General features: G+C 52.5%; 1 protein-coding gene across 1 annotated transcript in view; it reads left to right on the forward strand.

Moving 5' to 3' along the window:
- The window catches only part of LOC144489248 (phosphatidylinositol 4,5-bisphosphate 3-kinase catalytic subunit alpha isoform-like), a gene marked incomplete at its 3' end in the record, with an annotated part of 30629 nt that overhangs the window by 2783 nt on the left and 10053 nt on the right, over positions 1–17793 (forward strand). Inside the window, 5 exon segments of the mRNA XM_078207115.1 lie at positions 2148–2433; positions 5009–5171; positions 7014–7223; positions 10256–10506; positions 16517–16762. Of these exon segments, the coding sequence (XP_078063241.1) occupies positions 2245–2433; positions 5009–5171; positions 7014–7223; positions 10256–10506; positions 16517–16762 (1059 nt within the window).

Below are 17793 nucleotides of genomic sequence, written 5' to 3' on the forward strand. Positions count from 1 at the left end.
AAGACTGAGTCGACTGGGGCTATACTCATTGGAATTCAGAAGAATGAGGGGAGATCTTATAGAAACATATAAGATTATGAAGGGAATAGATAAGATAGAAGCAGGGAGGTTGCTTCCACTGGTGGGTGAAACTGGAACTAGGGGGCACGGCCTCAAAATAAGGAGGAGCAGATTTAGGACTGAGTTGAGGAGGAACTTCTTCACTCAAAGGGTTGTGAATCTGTGGAATTCCCTGCCCAGTTGAGGCTACCTCATTGAATGTTTTTAAGGCAAGGGTAGATAAATTTTTGAACAGTGAAGGAATGAAGGGTTATGGTGAGCGGGCGGGTAAGTGGAGCTGAGTCCATGAAAAGATCAGCCATGATCTTATTGAATGGCGGAGCAGGCTCGAGGGGCCAGATGGCCAACTCCTGCTCCTAGTTTTTATGTTCTTGTGTTCTAAACCTCACGGGCACCACCGTCAATTCCGTGGGGCCACCTACCCCAAATGTTTACTCGCATGACAGATCTAGAATGGTTTTTGATTTGATTTATTATTGTCACATGTATTGGGATACAGTGAAAAGTATTGTTTCTTGCGCGCTATACAGACAAAGCATACTGTTCATAGAGAAGGAGAGGGTGCAGAATGTAGTGTTACAGTCATAGCTAGGGCGCAGAGAAAGATCAACTTAATGCGAGGTAGGTCCATTCAAAAGTCTGACAGCAGCAGGGAAGAAGCTGTTCTTGAGTCGGTCGGTGCGTGACCTCAGACTTTTGTACCTTTTTCCCGAAGGAAGAAGGTGGAAGAGAGAATGTCCGGGGTGCGTGGGGGTCCTTGATTATGCTGCTGCTTTCCCCGAGGCAGCGGGAAGTGTAGACAGAGTCAATGGATGGGAGGCTGGTTTGAGTGATGGGATTGGGCTACATTCACGACCCTTTTGTAGTCTCTTGCGGTCTAGTATCTGGAGGGCAGTATTTCAGCGTGTGTGGGGGTGAGGCAAGGTTCGGTGACCCCTTTCTGTAATCGTTAACAGAAAGCCACAGTGGAATGGAACTCCTTCTCCCCCCTCCCCTCCCCCTCATCCCCCCATCCGTCCCCACATCACTGAAGGAGCTGTACGTAGATACAGTGTTTGAGTTAATCTCCCCCCCACCCCGTCCCCCCGTTTCATCTCCTTCAGGACACCCCTTGACCAAGATGTTGATCACCAGTATCTCCTCATGTCGCCGGGTGTCCAGTTAGAATCCATAGAACCCCCTACAAGAGGCCATTCGGCCCATCCAGCCTGCACCGACCACAATCCCACCCAGGTCCTATCCCCATAAGCTCACGTATTTACCCTGCTAATTGCCCTGACACTAAGGGGCAATTTAGCATGGCCAATCCACCTAACCTGCACATCTTTGGACACGAAGGGACAGTTTAGCATGGCCAATCCACCTAACCTACACATCTTTGGACACTAAGGGACAATTTAGCACGGCCAATCCACCTAACCTGCACATCTTTGGACACGAAGGGACAGTTTAGCATGGCCAATCCACCTAACCTGCACATCTTTGGACACTAAGGGACAATTTAGCATGGCCAATCCACCTAACCTGCACATCTTTGGACACGAAGGGGCAATTTAGCATGGCCAATCCACCTAACCCGCACATCTTTGGACACTAAGGGGCAATTTAGCATGGCCAATCCACCTAACCTGCACATCTTTGGACACGAAGGGGCAATTTAGCATGGCCAATCCACCTAACCTACACATCTTTGGACACTAAGGGGCAATTTAGCATGGCCAATCCACCTAACCTGCACATCTTTGAGGCTCCACACAGACAGTGACCCAAGCCGGGAATCGAACCCGGCTCCCTGGCGCTGTGAGGCAGCAGTGCTGACCCGCTGTGGCGCCCCAGTTTTGTCATTCTGAGATTGTTTGACTACATTCCCATGAAGCACCTTGGGGGGGGGGGAGGGGTTGGTGGGGGGGGGGGGGGGAGGGGTTGGTGGGTGGGAGGAATGCTGGGGGTGGGAGGGGGAGTGTTGTGAAGGGTGCTGCATAAATGTAAGTTGTTGTTGTTGGGTTTGGGCCTGTTCAAGTCGCCACGGCAACACTGGCCGGCGAACCTTTCTCACGGGTCTCTCTCTCTCTCTTTCTTGTTTTCAGTCGGATCCCCCTCTCCAGGGCCCCGCGGCGAGTAGCCTGAGGTGAGAGGGACTTTCACTGAGGAGACCTCTCCCCACCGCCTGCTCTCGCCCCCAGGATGCCCCCTCGGCCGTCCTCGGGGGAGCTATGGGGTCTCCACCTCATGCCCCCCCGCATCCTGGTGGACTGCTGCCTGCCTAACGGGATGATCGTCACGCTGGAGTGCTTACGCGAGGCCACGCTGATCAGCATCAAACACGAACTCTTCCGGGAATCCCGCAAGTACCCGCTTTTCCACCTCCTGCAGGTAAGTCACTCGTGTCGGGATGGATAGGTGGGGGTGGTGGGGTATGTCTCACACATTCATCCTCAAACCCTGCGGGGTAGTGGCATTCAGATCGCCAAAGGGCCACCCATGGTGTGGCCCGGTGGCACAGCGGGTTAGCGCTGCTGCCTCACCGCGCCAGGGATCCAGATTCGATTCCCAGCCTTGGGTCACTGTCTGTGCGGAGTCTGCACGTTCTTCCCGTGTCTGCGTGGGTTTCCTCCGGGGGCTCCGGTTTCCTCCCACAGTCCAAAGATGTACCTTAGGCCGCATTGGCTGTGCGAAATTGCCCCTTAGTGTCCAAAGGTGCGTGGGTTAGGGGGATGTGTGGGGTTACAGGGATAGGACCTAGGTAACCTACACACCTTTGGACACTAAAGGACAATTTAGCTTGGCCAATCCACCTAACCTGCACATCTTTGGACACTAAAGGACAATTTAGCTTGGCCAATCCACCTAACCTGCACATCTTTGGACACTCAGGGGCAATTTAGCATGGCCAATCCACCTAACCTGCACATCTTTGGACGCTAAGGGGCAATTTAGCACGGCCAATCCACCTAACCTACACATCTTTGAACACTAAGGGGCAATTTAGCATGGCCAATCCACCTAACCAGCACATCTTTGGACACGAAGGGGCAATTTAGCATGGCCAATCCACCTTACCTACACATCTTTGGACGCTAAGGGGCAATTTAGCATGGCCAATCCACCTAACCAGCACATCTTTGGACACTAAGGGGCAATTTAGCATGGCCAATCCACCTAACCTCCACATCTTTGGACACTAAGGGGCAATTTAACATGGCCAATCCACCTAACCTCCACATCCCTTCTGCGCCCATTGGGCACCGCAAGGGCTGGGGTGCATTATAGACCCCGATAATCGCTTTATGATTTGATGTTTTAAGTTTCCTTTGTCCTTCTGTTCTGTTTGGGCTGTTCCCCCTCCTTTTGGGGAGTTGCTCCTTCTACTTTGTCCCTGAGTTCATTTGAGTTGGTTTATTTGGTTTGCCCTAAAAGAGTCCTAACCTGCACATCTTTGGGACACTAAGGGGCAATTTAGCATGGCCAATCCCCCTAACCCGCACATCTTTGGACACTAAGGGGCAATTTAGCATGGCCAATCCACCTAACCTGCACATCTTTGGACACTAAGGGGCAATTTAGCATGGCCAATCCCCCTAACCCGCACATCCTTGGACACTAAGGGGCAATTTAGCATGGCCAATCCACCTAGTCTGCACATCTTTGGACACTAAGGGGCAATTTAGCATGGCCAATCCACCTAACCAGCACGTCTTTTGGACTGTGGGAGGAAACTGGAGCACCCGGAGGAAACCCACACAGCCACGGGGAGAACGTGCAGACTCCACACAGACAGTGACCCAAGCTGGGAATCGAACCCGGGTCCCTGGTGCTGTGAGGCAGCAGTGCTAACCACTGTGCCACCATGCTGCCCAGAATGGCCACACAAATGTGCTGCCAATGACCAACTGGGCAGCAGCCCTGTGCCCCCTTGAATACAGGAGTTGGGACGTCTTGTTGAAGTTGTACAAGACATTGGTAAGGCCACACTTGGAATACTGTGTACAGTTCTGGTCACCCGATTATAGAAAGGATATTATTAAACTAGAAGGAGTGCAGAAAAGGTTTACTAGGATGCTACCGGGGACTTGATGGATTGAGTTATAAGCAGAGGCTGGACAGACTGGGACTTTTTTCTCTGGAGCGTAGGAGGCTGAGGGGTGATCGTATAGAGGTCTATAAAATAATGAGGGGCACAGATCAGCTAGATAGTCAATATCTTTTCCCAAAGGTAGGGGAGTCTAAAACTAGAGGGCATAGGTTTAAGGTGAGAGGGGAGAGATACAAACATGTCCAGAGGGGCAATTTTTTCACACAGAGGGTGGTGAGTGTCTGGAACGAGCTGCCAGAGGCAGTAGTAGAGGCGGGTACAATTTTGTCTTTTAAAAAGCGTTTAGACAGTTACATTTCAATTACTAGGGGGGCACAGGTTTAAGGTGCGAGGGGACAAGGTTTAAAGGAGATGTACGAGGCAAGTTTTTTTACACAGAGGGTGGTGGGTGCCTGGAACTTGTTGCCGGGGGGAGGGAGTGGAAGCGGATACGATCGTGACTTTTAAGGGGCGTCTTGACAATTCGGTGAATAAGAGGGGAATAGAGGGATACGGTCCCCGGAAGGGTAGGGGGTTTTAGTTCAGTCGGGGCAGCATGGTCGGTGCAGGCTTGGAGGGGCCGAAGGGCCTGTTCCTGTGCTGGAATTTTCTTTGTCCTGTGTTCATGTGGGTACGATGGGTATAGAGGGATACGGGCCAAACGCGGGCAATTGGGACTAGCTTAGTGGTCAAAAGAAAAGGAGCGGCATGGACAAGTTGGGCCGAAGGGCCTGTTTCCATGCTGTAAACCTCGATGGTCTTTAATGAACCGACTCGGGGCTGCCGGATCAGTTATTGGTTGCCCCAGCCTGACCCGCCTGTGGTTCACCACTCAAAACGTCCGTTTTTCCGTCCCCCCCCCGCCGCCCCTCGCAGGATGAGTCCTCGTATATCTTTGTGGGGGTGACGCAGGAGGCAGAGAGGGAAGAGTTCTACGATGAGACGAGGCGACTCTGCGACTTGAGGCTGTTCCAACCTCTGCTGAAGGTGATCGAACCTGTGGGGAATCGGGAGGAAAAAATCCTTAACCGGGAGATCGGTGAGTGGACAGATCCGCCCCCCCCCCCCCCCCATCTCACCCCCTCCCACCTTCACCCCCCCACCCCCACCCCCCCCCCACCCTCACCCCCCCCACCCTCACCCCCCCACCCTCACCCCCCCCACCCTCACCCCCCCCACCCTCACCCCCCCCCACCATCACCCCCCCACCCTCACCCCCCCCACCCTCACCCCCCCCACCCTCACCCCCCCCACCCTCACCCCCCCCACCCTCACCCCCCCCACCCTCACCCCCCCCACCCTCACCCCCCCACCTTCACCCCCCCCACCCTCACCTCCCCACCCTCACCCGCCCCACCCTCACCCCGCGACCCTCACCCCCCCACCCTCACCCGCCCCACCCTCACCCCGCGACCCTCACCCTCCACCCTCACCCCTCCACCCTCACCCCTCCACCCTCACCCCCCCACCCTCACCCCTCCACCCTCACCCCTCCACCCTCACCCCTCCACCCTCACCCCCCCACCCTCACCCCCCCACCCTCACCCCCCCACCCTCCCCCCCCACCCTCACCCCCCCACCCTCACCACCCCCACCCTCACCACCCCCACCCTCACCCCCCCACCCTCACCCCCCCACCCTCACCCCCCCACCCTCACCCCTCCACCCTCACCCCCCCACCCTCACCCCCCCACCCTCACCCCCCCACCCTCACCTCCCCACCCTCACCTCCCCACCCTCACCCCCCCACCCTCACCCCCCCACCCTCAGCCCCCCACCCTCACCCCCCCACCTTCACCCCCCCCACCTTCACCCCCCCCACCTTCACCCCCCCCACCTTCACCCCCCCCACCTTCACCCCCCCACCCTCACCCCCCCACCCTCACCCCCCCACCCTCACCCCCCCACCCTCACGCAGACTACACCCCCCCCGACCCCCCCACCCCCACCCAACACCCAAACTACACACCCCACCCCACCCCCTCCCCCACCCCCACCCAAACTACACACCCCCCGACCCCCCCCACCCCCCCACCCAAACTACACACGCCCCCTCCCCCAACCCCCCCCACTCCCTCCTCACACCTAAAATACAGACCCCCTGTCCCCCTCCCCCACCACCCTCACCCAATACCCAAACTACACGTATTGGGACACAGTGAAAAGTATTATTTCTTGCGCGCTATACAGACAAAGCATACCGTTCATAGAGAAGGAAAGGAGAGGGTGCAGAATGTAGTGTTACAGTCATAGCTAGGGTGTAGAGAAAGATCAACTTAATGCGAGGTCGGTCCATTCAAAAGTCTGACAGCAGCAGGGAAGAAGCTGTTCTTGAGTCGGTTGGTTCGTGACCTCAGACTTTTGTATCTTTTTCCCGATGGAAGAAGGTGGAAGAGAGAATGTCCGGGGTGCGTGGAGTCCTTAATTATGCCGGCTGCTTTTCCCCGAGGCAGCGGGAAGTGTAGACAGAGTCAATGGATGGGAGGCTGGTTTGCGTGATGGATTGGGCTACATTCACGACCTTTTGTAGTTTTGTGCGGTCTTGGGCAGACTTCCTTCCCTAAAGGAACCAGATGGGTTTTTCCAACAATGTGTCTTCAGTAGATTCTTAATTCCAGATATTTTTTATTGAATTCAAATTCCACCATCTGCCGTGGCGGGGATTCGAACCCGGGTCCCCCAGAACATGAGCTGAGTTTCTGGATTAATAGTCTAGTGATAATACCACTAGGCCAGAGCCTCCCCCTACTCAAGTCGACATTATTCTCCACCAACCCCACAGCAGACCCAAGGCGAGTTATTGTCGGGGGGGGAAGCTGATGGGAGGGACTGAGGGAACCCAGCCCGTAACCGTCTCCTGTTCGATTCCCCCGCCCCCCAGGCTTTGCGATTGGAATGCCAATCTGTGAATTTGAGTTGGTGAAGGACTCGGAAGTTCAGGATTTTCGCCGCAACATTCTGAGCGTCTGCAAGGAGGCGGTGGAACTGAGAGACGCGAATGGCCCCCAGAGCCAGTCCCTGTACGTCTACCCCCCCAACGTGGAGTCCACAGCCGACCTGCCCAAACACATCTACAATAAACTGGATAAAGGTGAGCGGGACCCGGGCGCGAGTGTGTGTGTCTGTGTGAGTGTGTGTGTCTGTGTGAGTGTGTATATCTGTGTGAGTGTGTGTGTCTGTGTGAGTGTGTCTGTGTGAGTGTGTCTGTGTGAGTGTGTCTGTGTGAGTGTGTCTGTGTGAGTGTGTCTGTGTGAGTGTGTGGGTCTGTGTGAGTGTGAGTGTGTGTGTCTGTGTGAGTGTGTGTGTCTGTGTGAGTGTGTGTGTCTGTGTGAGTGTGTGTGTCTGTGTGTGTGTGTGTGTGTGTGTGCGTGAGTGTGAGTGTGTGTGTGTGAAGGGGTGTGTGAGTGTGTGTGTGTGGAGGGGTGTGTGTGTGTCTGTGTGTGTGTGTCTGTGTGTGTGTGTCTGTGTGTGTGTGTCTGTGTGTGTCTGTGTGTGTGAGTGTGTGTGTGTGAGTGTGTGTGAGTGTGTGTGAGTGTGTGTGTGAGTGTGTGTGAGTGTGTGTGAGTGTGTGTGTGAGTGTGTGTGTGAGTGTGAGTGTGTGTCTGTGTGTGAGTGTGGAGGGTGTGTGTCTGTGTGAAGGGATGTGTGTCTGTGTGGAGGGTGTGTGTGGAGCGGGGGTGTGTGTGTGAATGTGTGGAGCGGGGGTGTGTGTGTGTGTGGAGGGGTGTGTGTGTGTGTGTGTGTGTGAAGGTGTGTGTGTGTGTGTGAAGGGGTGTATGTGTGGAGCGGGGGTATGTCAGCGTGTGGAGGGGTGTGTGTCTGTGTGGAGGGGTGTGTGTGTATGTGTGGAGCGGGGGTATGTCAGCGTGTGAAGGGGTGTGTGTCTGTGTGGAGGGGTGTGTGTGTGTGTGGAGGGGTGTGTGTCTGTGTGGAGGGGTGTGTGTCTGTGTGGAGGGGTGTGTGTCTGTGTGGAGCGGGGGTATGTCAGCGTGTGAAGGGGTGTGTGTGTGTGTGTGGAGCGGGGGTATGTCAGCGTGTGGAGGGGTGTGTGTCTGTGTGGAGGGGTGTGTGTGTATGTGTGGAGCGGGGGTATGTCAGCATGTGGAGGGGTGTGTGTATGTGTGGAGCGGGGTATGTCAGCGTGTGGAGGGGTGTGTGTGTGTGTGGAGCGGGGGTATGTCAGCGTGTGGAGGGTGTGTGTGTGTGTGGAGCGGGGGTATGTCAGCGTGTGGAGGGGTGTGTGTGTATGTGTGGAGCGGGGGTATGTCAGCGTGTGGAGGGGTGTGTGTGTGTGTGGAGCGGTGGTATGTCAGCGTGTGGAGGGGTGTGTGTATGTGTGGAGCGGGGGTATGTCAGCGTGTGGAGGGGTGTGTGTGTATGTGTGGAGCGGGGGTATGTCAGCGTGTGGAGGGGTGTGTGTGTGTGTGTGGAGGGGTGTGTGTGTGTGTGTGTGGAGGGGTGTGTGTGTGTGTGTGTGGAGGGGTGTGTGTGTGTGTGTGGAGGGGTGTGTGTGTATGTGTGGAGGGGTGTGTGTGTATGTGGAGCGGGGGTATGTCAGCGTGTGGAGGGGTGTGTGTGTGTGTGTGGAGCGGGGGTATGTCAGCGTGTGGAGGGGTGTGTGTGTGTGTGTGGAGCGGGGGTATGTCAGCGTGTGGAGGGGTGTGTGTGTGTGTGTGGAGCGGGGGTATGTCAGCGTGTGGAGGGGTGTGTGTGTGTGTGTGGAGCGGGGGTATGTCAGCGTGTGGAGGGGTGTGTGTGTGTGTGTGGAGCGGGGGTATGTCAGCGTGTGGAGGGGTGTGTGTGTGTGTGGAGCGGGGATATGTCAGTGTGTGGAGGGGTGTGTGTGTGTGTGTGGAGCGGGGGTATGTCAGCGTGTGGAGGGGTGTGTGTGTGTGGAGGGGTGGAGCGGGGGTATGTCAGCGTGTGGAGGGGTGTGTGTGTGTGTGTGGAGCGGGGGTATGTCAGCGTGTGGAGGGGTGCGCCTGTTTAAACCTGTTGAGGACACGGATGTGGCGAATGCTTTATTCCGATGGGTTGTGAGTCTTTGGAACTCTCTTCCTCAGAGATTGTCTGAACGTCTCTCAGGCTGAGCGAGATAGATCCTTGATTGACAAGGGGGTGAAAGGTTATTGGGGGTGAAAGGTTATTGGGGGTTAAAGGTTATTGGGGGTGAAAGGTGATCGGCAGGAACGTGAGGCTGAGGTTCCAATCAGAGCAGCCATGATCTTATTGAATGGGGCAGCAGGCCAGAGGGGTCGAATGGCCTTCCCCCTCCCCCTAATTGGTAGGAGAACCTTTCCATCGCTCCAACTGGGCTAATGGCAGTGTGGAGAGCTCATTGAGAGTGGATTTGGGGAGAGGGGCTCAATGGCCACCTGCACTGCTGTGTGAAAGCATCCTGAACTATTCAAATATCCCAAATCTAATTCGGCCCAGAGGGGAAGGGTGGGGAGGGGTGGGGAGGGGAGGGGAGGGCCGGGGAAGGGGGCGACCCATTCCCAAAATGGTCATGGGTTCAAAACCAGAAGAGATCGGAGCAGAATGAGGCTATTCGGACCATCGAGCCTGCTCCGCCATGCCTGATACGTTTCTCCACCCCATTCTCCTGCCTTTTCCCCGTCACCTTTGACCCCCTTACCAATCGAGAACCTCTCTATCTCTGTCTTAAAGACACTCAATGACCCGGCCTCCACAGCCTTCTGCGGCAAAGAGTTCCACAGATTCACCACTCCCTGGTTGAAGAAATTCCTCCTCATCTCTGTTTTAAAGGATCGTCCCTTCAGCCTGAGGTTGTGCCCTCTGGTTCTAGTTTTTCCGACCAGTGGAAACATCCTCTCCACGTCCACTCTATCCAGGCCTCGCAGTATCCTGTAGGTTTCAATCAGATCCCCCCCTCATCCTTCTAAACTCCATCGAGTCCAGACCCAGAGTCCTCAACCCGTTCCTCATACGACAAGCTCTTCATTCCAGGGATCATTCTTGCGAACCTCCTCTGGAACCCTTTCCAAGGCCGGCACATCCTTCCTTAGATACAGGACCGTAAGGGCTGATTTTTGACGGTGTTTTCCAGTTTTGACTTTGTTTGACTCCCGTTTCTTCCCCCCCCCCGCCCCCGGTTCACAGGTCGCATCATTGTTACCATCTGGGTGATAGTCTCACCGACCAATGACAAGCAGAAGTACACCCTGAAGATCCCCCACGATTACATGCCCGAGCAGGTGATCGCTGAGGCCATTCGCAAGAAGACACGCAGTATGCACCTATCCCTGGAGCAGCTCAAACTCTGCGTCCAAGAATACCAGGGCAAGTACATCCTCAAGGTGTGCGGCTGCGATGAGTACCTGCTGGAGAAGTACCCCATCAGCCAGTACAAGGTGAGCACCCACCCCCTGTCCAAAGATGTGTAGGTTAGGTGGATTGGCCATGCTAAATTGTCCCTTAGTGTCCAAAGATGTGAAGGTTAGGTGGATTGGCCATGCTAAATTGCCCCTTAGTGTCCAAAGATGTGCAGGTTAGGTGGATTGGCCATGCTAAATTGTCCCTTAGTGTCCAAAGATGTGCAGGTTAGGTGGATTGGCCATGCTAAATTGTCCCTTAGTGTCCAAAGATGTGCAGGTTAGGTGGATTGGTCATGCTAAATTGTCCCTTAGTGTCCAAAGATGTGAAGGTTAGGTGGATTGGCCATGCTAAATTGCCCCTTAGTGTCCAAAGATGTGCAGGTTAGGTGGATTGACCATGCTAAATTGTCCCTTAGTGTCCAAAGATGAGTAGGTTAGGTGGATTGGCCATGCTAAATTGTCCCTTAGTGTCCAAAGATGAGTAGGTTAGGTGGATTGGCCATGCTAAATTGTCCCTTAGTGTCCAAAGATGAGTAGGTTAGGTGGATTGGCCATGCTAAATTGTCCCTTAGTGTCCAAAGATGTGAAGGTTAGGGGGATTGGCCATGCTAAATTGCCCCTTAGTGTCCAAAGATGTGCAGGTTAGGTGGATTGGCCATGCTAAATTGTCTCTTAGTGTCCAAAGATGTGTAGGTTAGGTGGATTGGCCATGCTAAATTGCCCCTTAGTGTCCAAACATGTGTAGGTTAGGTGGATTGGCCATGCTAAATTGTCCCTTAGTGTCCAAAGATGTGCAGGTTGGGTGGATTGGCCATGCTAAATTGTCCCTTAGTGTCCAAAGATGTGAAGGTTAGGGGGATTGGCCATGCTAAATTGCCCCTTAGTGTCCAAAGATGTGCAGGTTAGGTGGATTGGCCATGCTAAATTGTCTCTTAGTGTCCAAAGATGTGTAGGTTAGGGGGATTGGCCATGCTAAATTGCCCCTTAGTGTCCAAAGATGTGCAGGTTAGGTGGATTGGCCATGCTAAATTGTCTCTTAGTGTCCAAAGATGTGTAGGTTAGGGGGATTGGCCATGCTAAATTGTCCCTTAGTGTCCAAAGATGTGGTGGTTAGGTGGATTGGCCATGCTAAATTACCCCTTAGTGTCCAAAGATGTGCAGGTTAGGTGGATTGGCTATGCTAAATTGCCCCTTCGTGTCCCAAGATATGCAGGTTAGGTGGATTGGCCATGCTAAATTGCCCCTTAGTGTCCAAAGATGTGCAGGTTAGGTGGATTGGCCATGCTAAATTGCCCCTTAGTGTCCAAAGATGTGAAGGTTAGGTGGATTGGCCATGATAAGTTGTCCCTTCGTGTCCAAAGATGTGCAGGTTAGGTGGATTGGCCATGCTAAATTGTCCCTTAGTGTCCAAAGATGTGCAGGTTGGGTGGATTGGCCATGCTAAATTGTCCCTTAGTGTCCAAAGATGTGAAGGTTAGGGGGATTGGCCATGCTAAATTGCCCCTTAGTGTCCAAAGATGTGCAGGTTAGGTGGATTGGCCATGCTAAATTGTCTCTTAGTGTCCAAAGATGTGTAGGTTAGGGGGATTGGCCATGCTAAATTGCCCCTTAGTGTCCAAAGATGTGCAGGTTAGGTGGATTGGCCATGCTAAATTGTCTCTTAGTGTCCAAAGATGTGCAGGTTAGGGGGATTGGCCATGCTAAATTGCCCCTTAGTGTCCAAAGATGTGAAGGTTAGGTGGATTGGCCATGCTAAATTGTCCCTTAGTGTCCAAAGATGTGCAGGTTAGGTGGATTGGCCATGCTAAATTGTCTCTTAGTGTCCAAAGATGTGAAGGTTAGGTGGATTGGCCATGCTAAATTGTCCTTTAGTGTCCAAAGATGTTTAAAAAAATATATTCATTCGTGGGACATGGGCGTCGCTGGCTGGGTCAGCATTTATTGCCCATCCCTAGTTGCCCTTGGAGGGCTGTTGAGAGTCAACCACATTGGCTGTGGCTCTGGAGTCACATGTAGGCCAGACCAGGGTAAGGGCGGCAGATTTCCTTCCCTAAAGGAACCAGATGGGTTTTTCCGACAATGGGTCATCAGTAGATTCTTAATTCCAGATTTTTTTTATTGAATTCAAATTCCACAATCTGCCGTGGCGGGGATTCGAACCCGAGTCCCCCGAAACATTAGCTGGGTTTCTGGATGAATAGTCCAGCGGTAGTAGCACTAGGCCATTGCCATGCAGGTTAGGTGGATTGGCCATGCTAAATTGTCTCTTAGTGTCCAAAGATGTGGTGGTTAGGTGGATTGGCCATGCTAAATTACCCCTTAGTGTCCAAAGATGTGCAGGTTAGGTGGATTGGCCATGCTAAATTACCCCTTAGTGTCCAAAGATGTGCAGGTTAGGTGGATTGGCCATGCTAAATTGTCCCTCAGTGTATAAGATGTACAGGTTAGGGGGATTGTCCATGCTAAATTGCCCCTTAGTGTCCAAAGATGTGCGGGTTAGGTGGATTGGCCATGTTAAATTGCCCCTTAATGTCCAAAGATGTGCAGGTTAGGTGGATTGGCCATGTTAAATTGCCCCTTAGTGTCCAAAGATGTGCGGGTTAGGTGGAATGGCCATGCTCAATTGCCCATAAGTGTGCAAAGATGTGTAGGTTAGATGGATTGGCCATGCTAAATTGTCCTTTAGTGTCCAAAGATGTTTAAAAAAATATATTCATTCGTGGGACATGGGCGTCACTGGCTGGGTCAGCATTTATTGCCCATCCCTAGTTGCGCTTGGAGGGTAGTTGAGAGTCAACCACATTGCTGTGGCTCTGGAGTCACAATGTAGGCCAGACCGGGTAAGGACGGCAGATTTCCTTCCCTAAAGGAACCAGATGGGTTTTTCCGACAATGGGTCATCAGTAGATTCTTAATTCCAGATTTTTTTAATTGAATTCAAATTCCACCATCTGCCGTGGCGGGGATTCGAACCCGGGTCCCCCAGAACATTAGCTGGGTTTCTGGATGAATAGTCATGCGGTAGTAGCACTAGGCCATTGCCATGCAGGTTCGGTGGATTGGCCATGCTAAATTGCCCCTTAGTGTCCAAAGATGTGCAGGTTAGGTGGATTGGCCATGCTAAATTGTCTCTTAGTGTCCAAAGATGTGTAGGTTAGGGGGATTGGCCATGCTAAATTGTCCCTTAGTGTCCAAAGATGTGGTGGTTAGGTGGATTGGCCATGCTAAATTACCCCTTAGTGTCCAAAGATGTGCAGGTTAGGTGGATTGGCTATGCTAAATTGCCCCTTCGTGTCCCAAGATATGCAGGTTAGGTGGATTGGCCATGCTAAATTGCCCCTTAGTGTCCAAAGATGTGCAGGTTAGGTGGATTGGCCATGCTAAATTGCCCCTTAGTGTCCAAAGATGTGAAGGTTAGGTGGATTGGCCATGATAAGTTGTCCCTTCGTGTCCAAAGATGTGCAGGTTAGGTGGATTGGCCATGCTAAATTGTCCCTTAGTGTCCAAAGATGTGCAGGTTGGGTGGATTGGCCATGCTAAATTGTCCCTTAGTGTCCAAAGATGTGAAGGTTAGGGGGATTGGCCATGCTAAATTGCCCCTTAGTGTCCAAAGATGTGCAGGTTAGGTGGATTGGCCATGCTAAATTGTCTCTTAGTGTCCAAAGATGTGTAGGTTAGGGGGATTGGCCATGCTAAATTGCCCCTTAGTGTCCAAAGATGTGCAGGTTAGGTGGATTGGCCATGCTAAATTGTCTCTTAGTGTCCAAAGATGTGCAGGTTAGGGGGATTGGCCATGCTAAATTGCCCCTTAGTGTCCAAAGATGTGAAGGTTAGGTGGATTGGCCATGCTAAATTGTCCCTTAGTGTCCAAAGATGTGCAGGTTAGGTGGATTGGCCATGCTAAATTGTCTCTTAGTGTCCAAAGATGTGAAGGTTAGGTGGATTGGCCATGCTAAATTGTCCTTTAGTGTCCAAAGATGTTTAAAAAAATATATTCATTCGTGGGACATGGGCGTCGCTGGCTGGGTCAGCATTTATTGCCCATCCCTAGTTGCCCTTGGAGGGCAGTTGAGAGTCAACCACATTGGCTGTGGCTCTGGAGTCACATGTAGGCCAGACCGGGGTAAGGGCGGCAGATTTCCTTCCCTAAAGGAACCAGATGGGTTTTTCCGACAATGGGTCATCAGTAGATTCTTAATTCCAGATTTTTTTTATTGAATTCAAATTCCACAATCTGCCGTGGCGGGGATTCGAACCCGAGTCCCCCGAAACATTAGCTGGGTTTCTGGATGAATAGTCCAGCGGTAGTAGCACTAGGCCATTGCCATGCAGGTTAGGTGGATTGGCCATGCTAAATTGTCTCTTAGTGTCCAAAGATGTGGTGGTTAGGTGGATTGGCCATGCTAAATTACCCCTTAGTGTCCAAAGATGTGCAGGTTAGGTGGATTGGCCATGCTAAATTACCCCTTAGTGTCCAAAGATGTGCAGGTTAGGTGGATTGGCCATGCTAAATTGTCCCTCAGTGTATAAGATGTACAGGTTAGGGGGATTGTCCATGCTAAATTGCCCCTTAGTGTCCAAAGATGTGCGGGTTAGGTGGATTGGCCATGTTAAATTGCCCCTTAATGTCCAAAGATGTGCAGGTTAGGTGGATTGGCCATGTTAAATTGCCCCTTAGTGTCCAAAGATGTGCGGGTTAGGTGGAATGGCCATGCTCAATTGCCCATAAGTGTGCAAAGATGTGTAGGTTAGATGGATTGGCCATGCTAAATTGTCCTTTAGTGTCCAAAGATGTTTAAAAAAATATATTCATTCGTGGGACATGGGCGTCACTGGCTGGGTCAGCATTTATTGCCCATCCCTAGTTGCGCTTGGAGGGTAGTTGAGAGTCAACCACATTGCTGTGGCTCTGGAGTCACAATGTAGGCCAGACCGGGTAAGGACGGCAGATTTCCTTCCCTAAAGGAACCAGATGGGTTTTTCCGACAATGGGTCATCAGTAGATTCTTAATTCCAGATTTTTTTAATTGAATTCAAATTCCACCATCTGCCGTGGCGGGGATTCGAACCCGGGTCCCCCAGAACATTAGCTGGGTTTCTGGATGAATAGTCATGCGGTAGTAGCACTAGGCCATTGCCATGCAGGTTCGGTGGATTGGCCATGCTAAATTGTCTCTTAGTGTCCAAAGATGTGGTGGTTAGGTGGATTGGCCATGCTAAATTGTCTCTTAGTGTCCAAAGATGTGGTGGTTAGGTGGATTGGCCATGCTAAATTACCCCTTAGTGTCCAAAGATGTGCAGATTAGGTGGATTGGCCATGCTAAATTACCCCTTCGTGTCCAAAGATGTGCAGATTAGGTGGATTAGCCGTGCTAAATTGCCCATAAGTGTGCAAAGATGTGCAGTTTAGATGGATTGGCCATGCTAAATTGCCCCTTAGTGTCCAAAGATGTGCAGGTTAGGTGGATTGGCCATGCTAAATTGCCCCTTAGTGTCCAAAGATGTGTAGGTTAGGTGGATTGGCCATGCTAAATTGCCCATAAGTGTGCAAAGATGTGCAGTTTAGATGGATTGGCCATGCTAAATTGCCCCTTAGTGTCCAAAGATGTGCAGGTTAGGTGGATTGGCCATGCTAAATTGCCCCTTAGTGTCCAAAGATGTGTAGGTTAGGTGGATTGGCCATGCTAAATTGCCCCTTAGTGTCCAAAGATGTGCGGGTAAGGTGAATTGGCCATGCTAAATTGCCCCTTAGTGTCCAAAGATGTGCGGGTAAGGTGGATTGGCCGTGCTAAATTACCCTTTAGTGTTAGAGGGTCTAGCTAGGGTAAATACATGGGGTTATGGGGATAGGGCCAGGGTGGGATTGTTGTTGGTGCAGGCTCGATGGGCCGAATGGCCTCCTTCTGCTCTGCCGGGATTCTAAGATGGTCGGTAGGGAAGCCCGGTCCCCAGTGGTCCCCCCACTGGTTATGGGTTCCCGGTGGTTAATCCTCCAATTGGCAATGTCCAAGGATTAACGCTCTCTTTTTGACCTCTGACCCCTCAGTACATCAGGAGCTGCATCATGATTGGCCGCTTGCCCCACCTGATGCTGATGTCGAAGGAGAGCCTTTACAGCCAGCTGCCGGCGAACACGTTCGTCATGCCCTCCTACGCCCGCCGCATCTCCACCGCCACCTCCTACATGAACGGCGAGGTGCCCGCCAAGTCTCTGTGGTCCTTCAACAACCTGCTGCGCATCAAGATCCTCTGCGCCACCTACGTGAACGTCAACATCCGGGACATCGACAAGGTAAGCGGCGGCCGGGAGACTGGGCGGGATTGGCACCGGATGGCGAGGGATGTTCTCCAGGCCACCTTCCCCCAACTCCGCCGCCCACCTGCATCCTTGCCATCGCCAGCGGGGGGGGGGTGGGTACACAACCAGCTACCAATGTCACCCAACTCCACCTTACCTCATAAGATATAGCAGCAGAGTTAGGCCATTCGGCCCATCGAGTCCGCTCCGCCATGGCTGATATGTTCCTCATCCCCATTTTCCTGCCTTCTCCTGCTTCTATCTTATCTCTTCCCTTCATAATCTTATATGTTTCTATCAGATCTCCCCTCATTCTTCTGAATTCCAATGAGTCTCGCCCCAGTCTACTCGGTCTCTCCTCATAAACCAAACCTCTCAACTCCCTCTTTAAATGTACTCACTGTCCCAGCATCCACTGCACTTTGGGGCAGCGAATTCCACAGATTCACAACCCTTTGGGAGAAGTAGTTTCTCCTCAACTCTGTTTCAAATTTGCTCCCCCTTATCCTAAGACAATGACCTCTCGTCCCAGAATGTCCCACAAAGAGGAAGCATCCGCTCCACGTCTACTTTATCCACACCTTTTATCATCTTGTAGACCTCAATTTGATCTCCCCTCATTCTTCTAAATTCCAGAGAGTTTCGGCCTAAACTGTCCAATCTCTCTTCATACGACCAACCCCCTCATCTCTGGAATCAATCTAGTCAACCTCCTCTGAACTGCCTCCTACGTCTTTCCTCAAATACAGGAACCAAAACTATGCACAATACTACCTCAACCGCTCCTGCCGCTGAAGCCCCCATCCGTACCTCATAAGAACTTAAGAACTAGGAGCAGGAGTAGGCCATCTGGCCCCTCAAGCCTGCGGCACGGTAGCACAGTGGTCAGCACTGCTGCCTCACAGCGCCAGGGACCCGGGTTCGATTCCCGGCTTGGGTCACTGTCTACGTGGAGTTTGCATGTTCTCCCCGTGTCTGCGTGGGTTTCCTCCGGGTGCTCCGGTTTCCTCCCACAATCCGAAACA

This window comes from Mustelus asterias, unplaced genomic scaffold (assembly GCF_964213995.1).
Source record: "Mustelus asterias unplaced genomic scaffold, sMusAst1.hap1.1 HAP1_SCAFFOLD_2059, whole genome shotgun sequence".
NCBI lineage: Eukaryota > Metazoa > Chordata > Chondrichthyes > Carcharhiniformes > Triakidae > Mustelus > Mustelus asterias.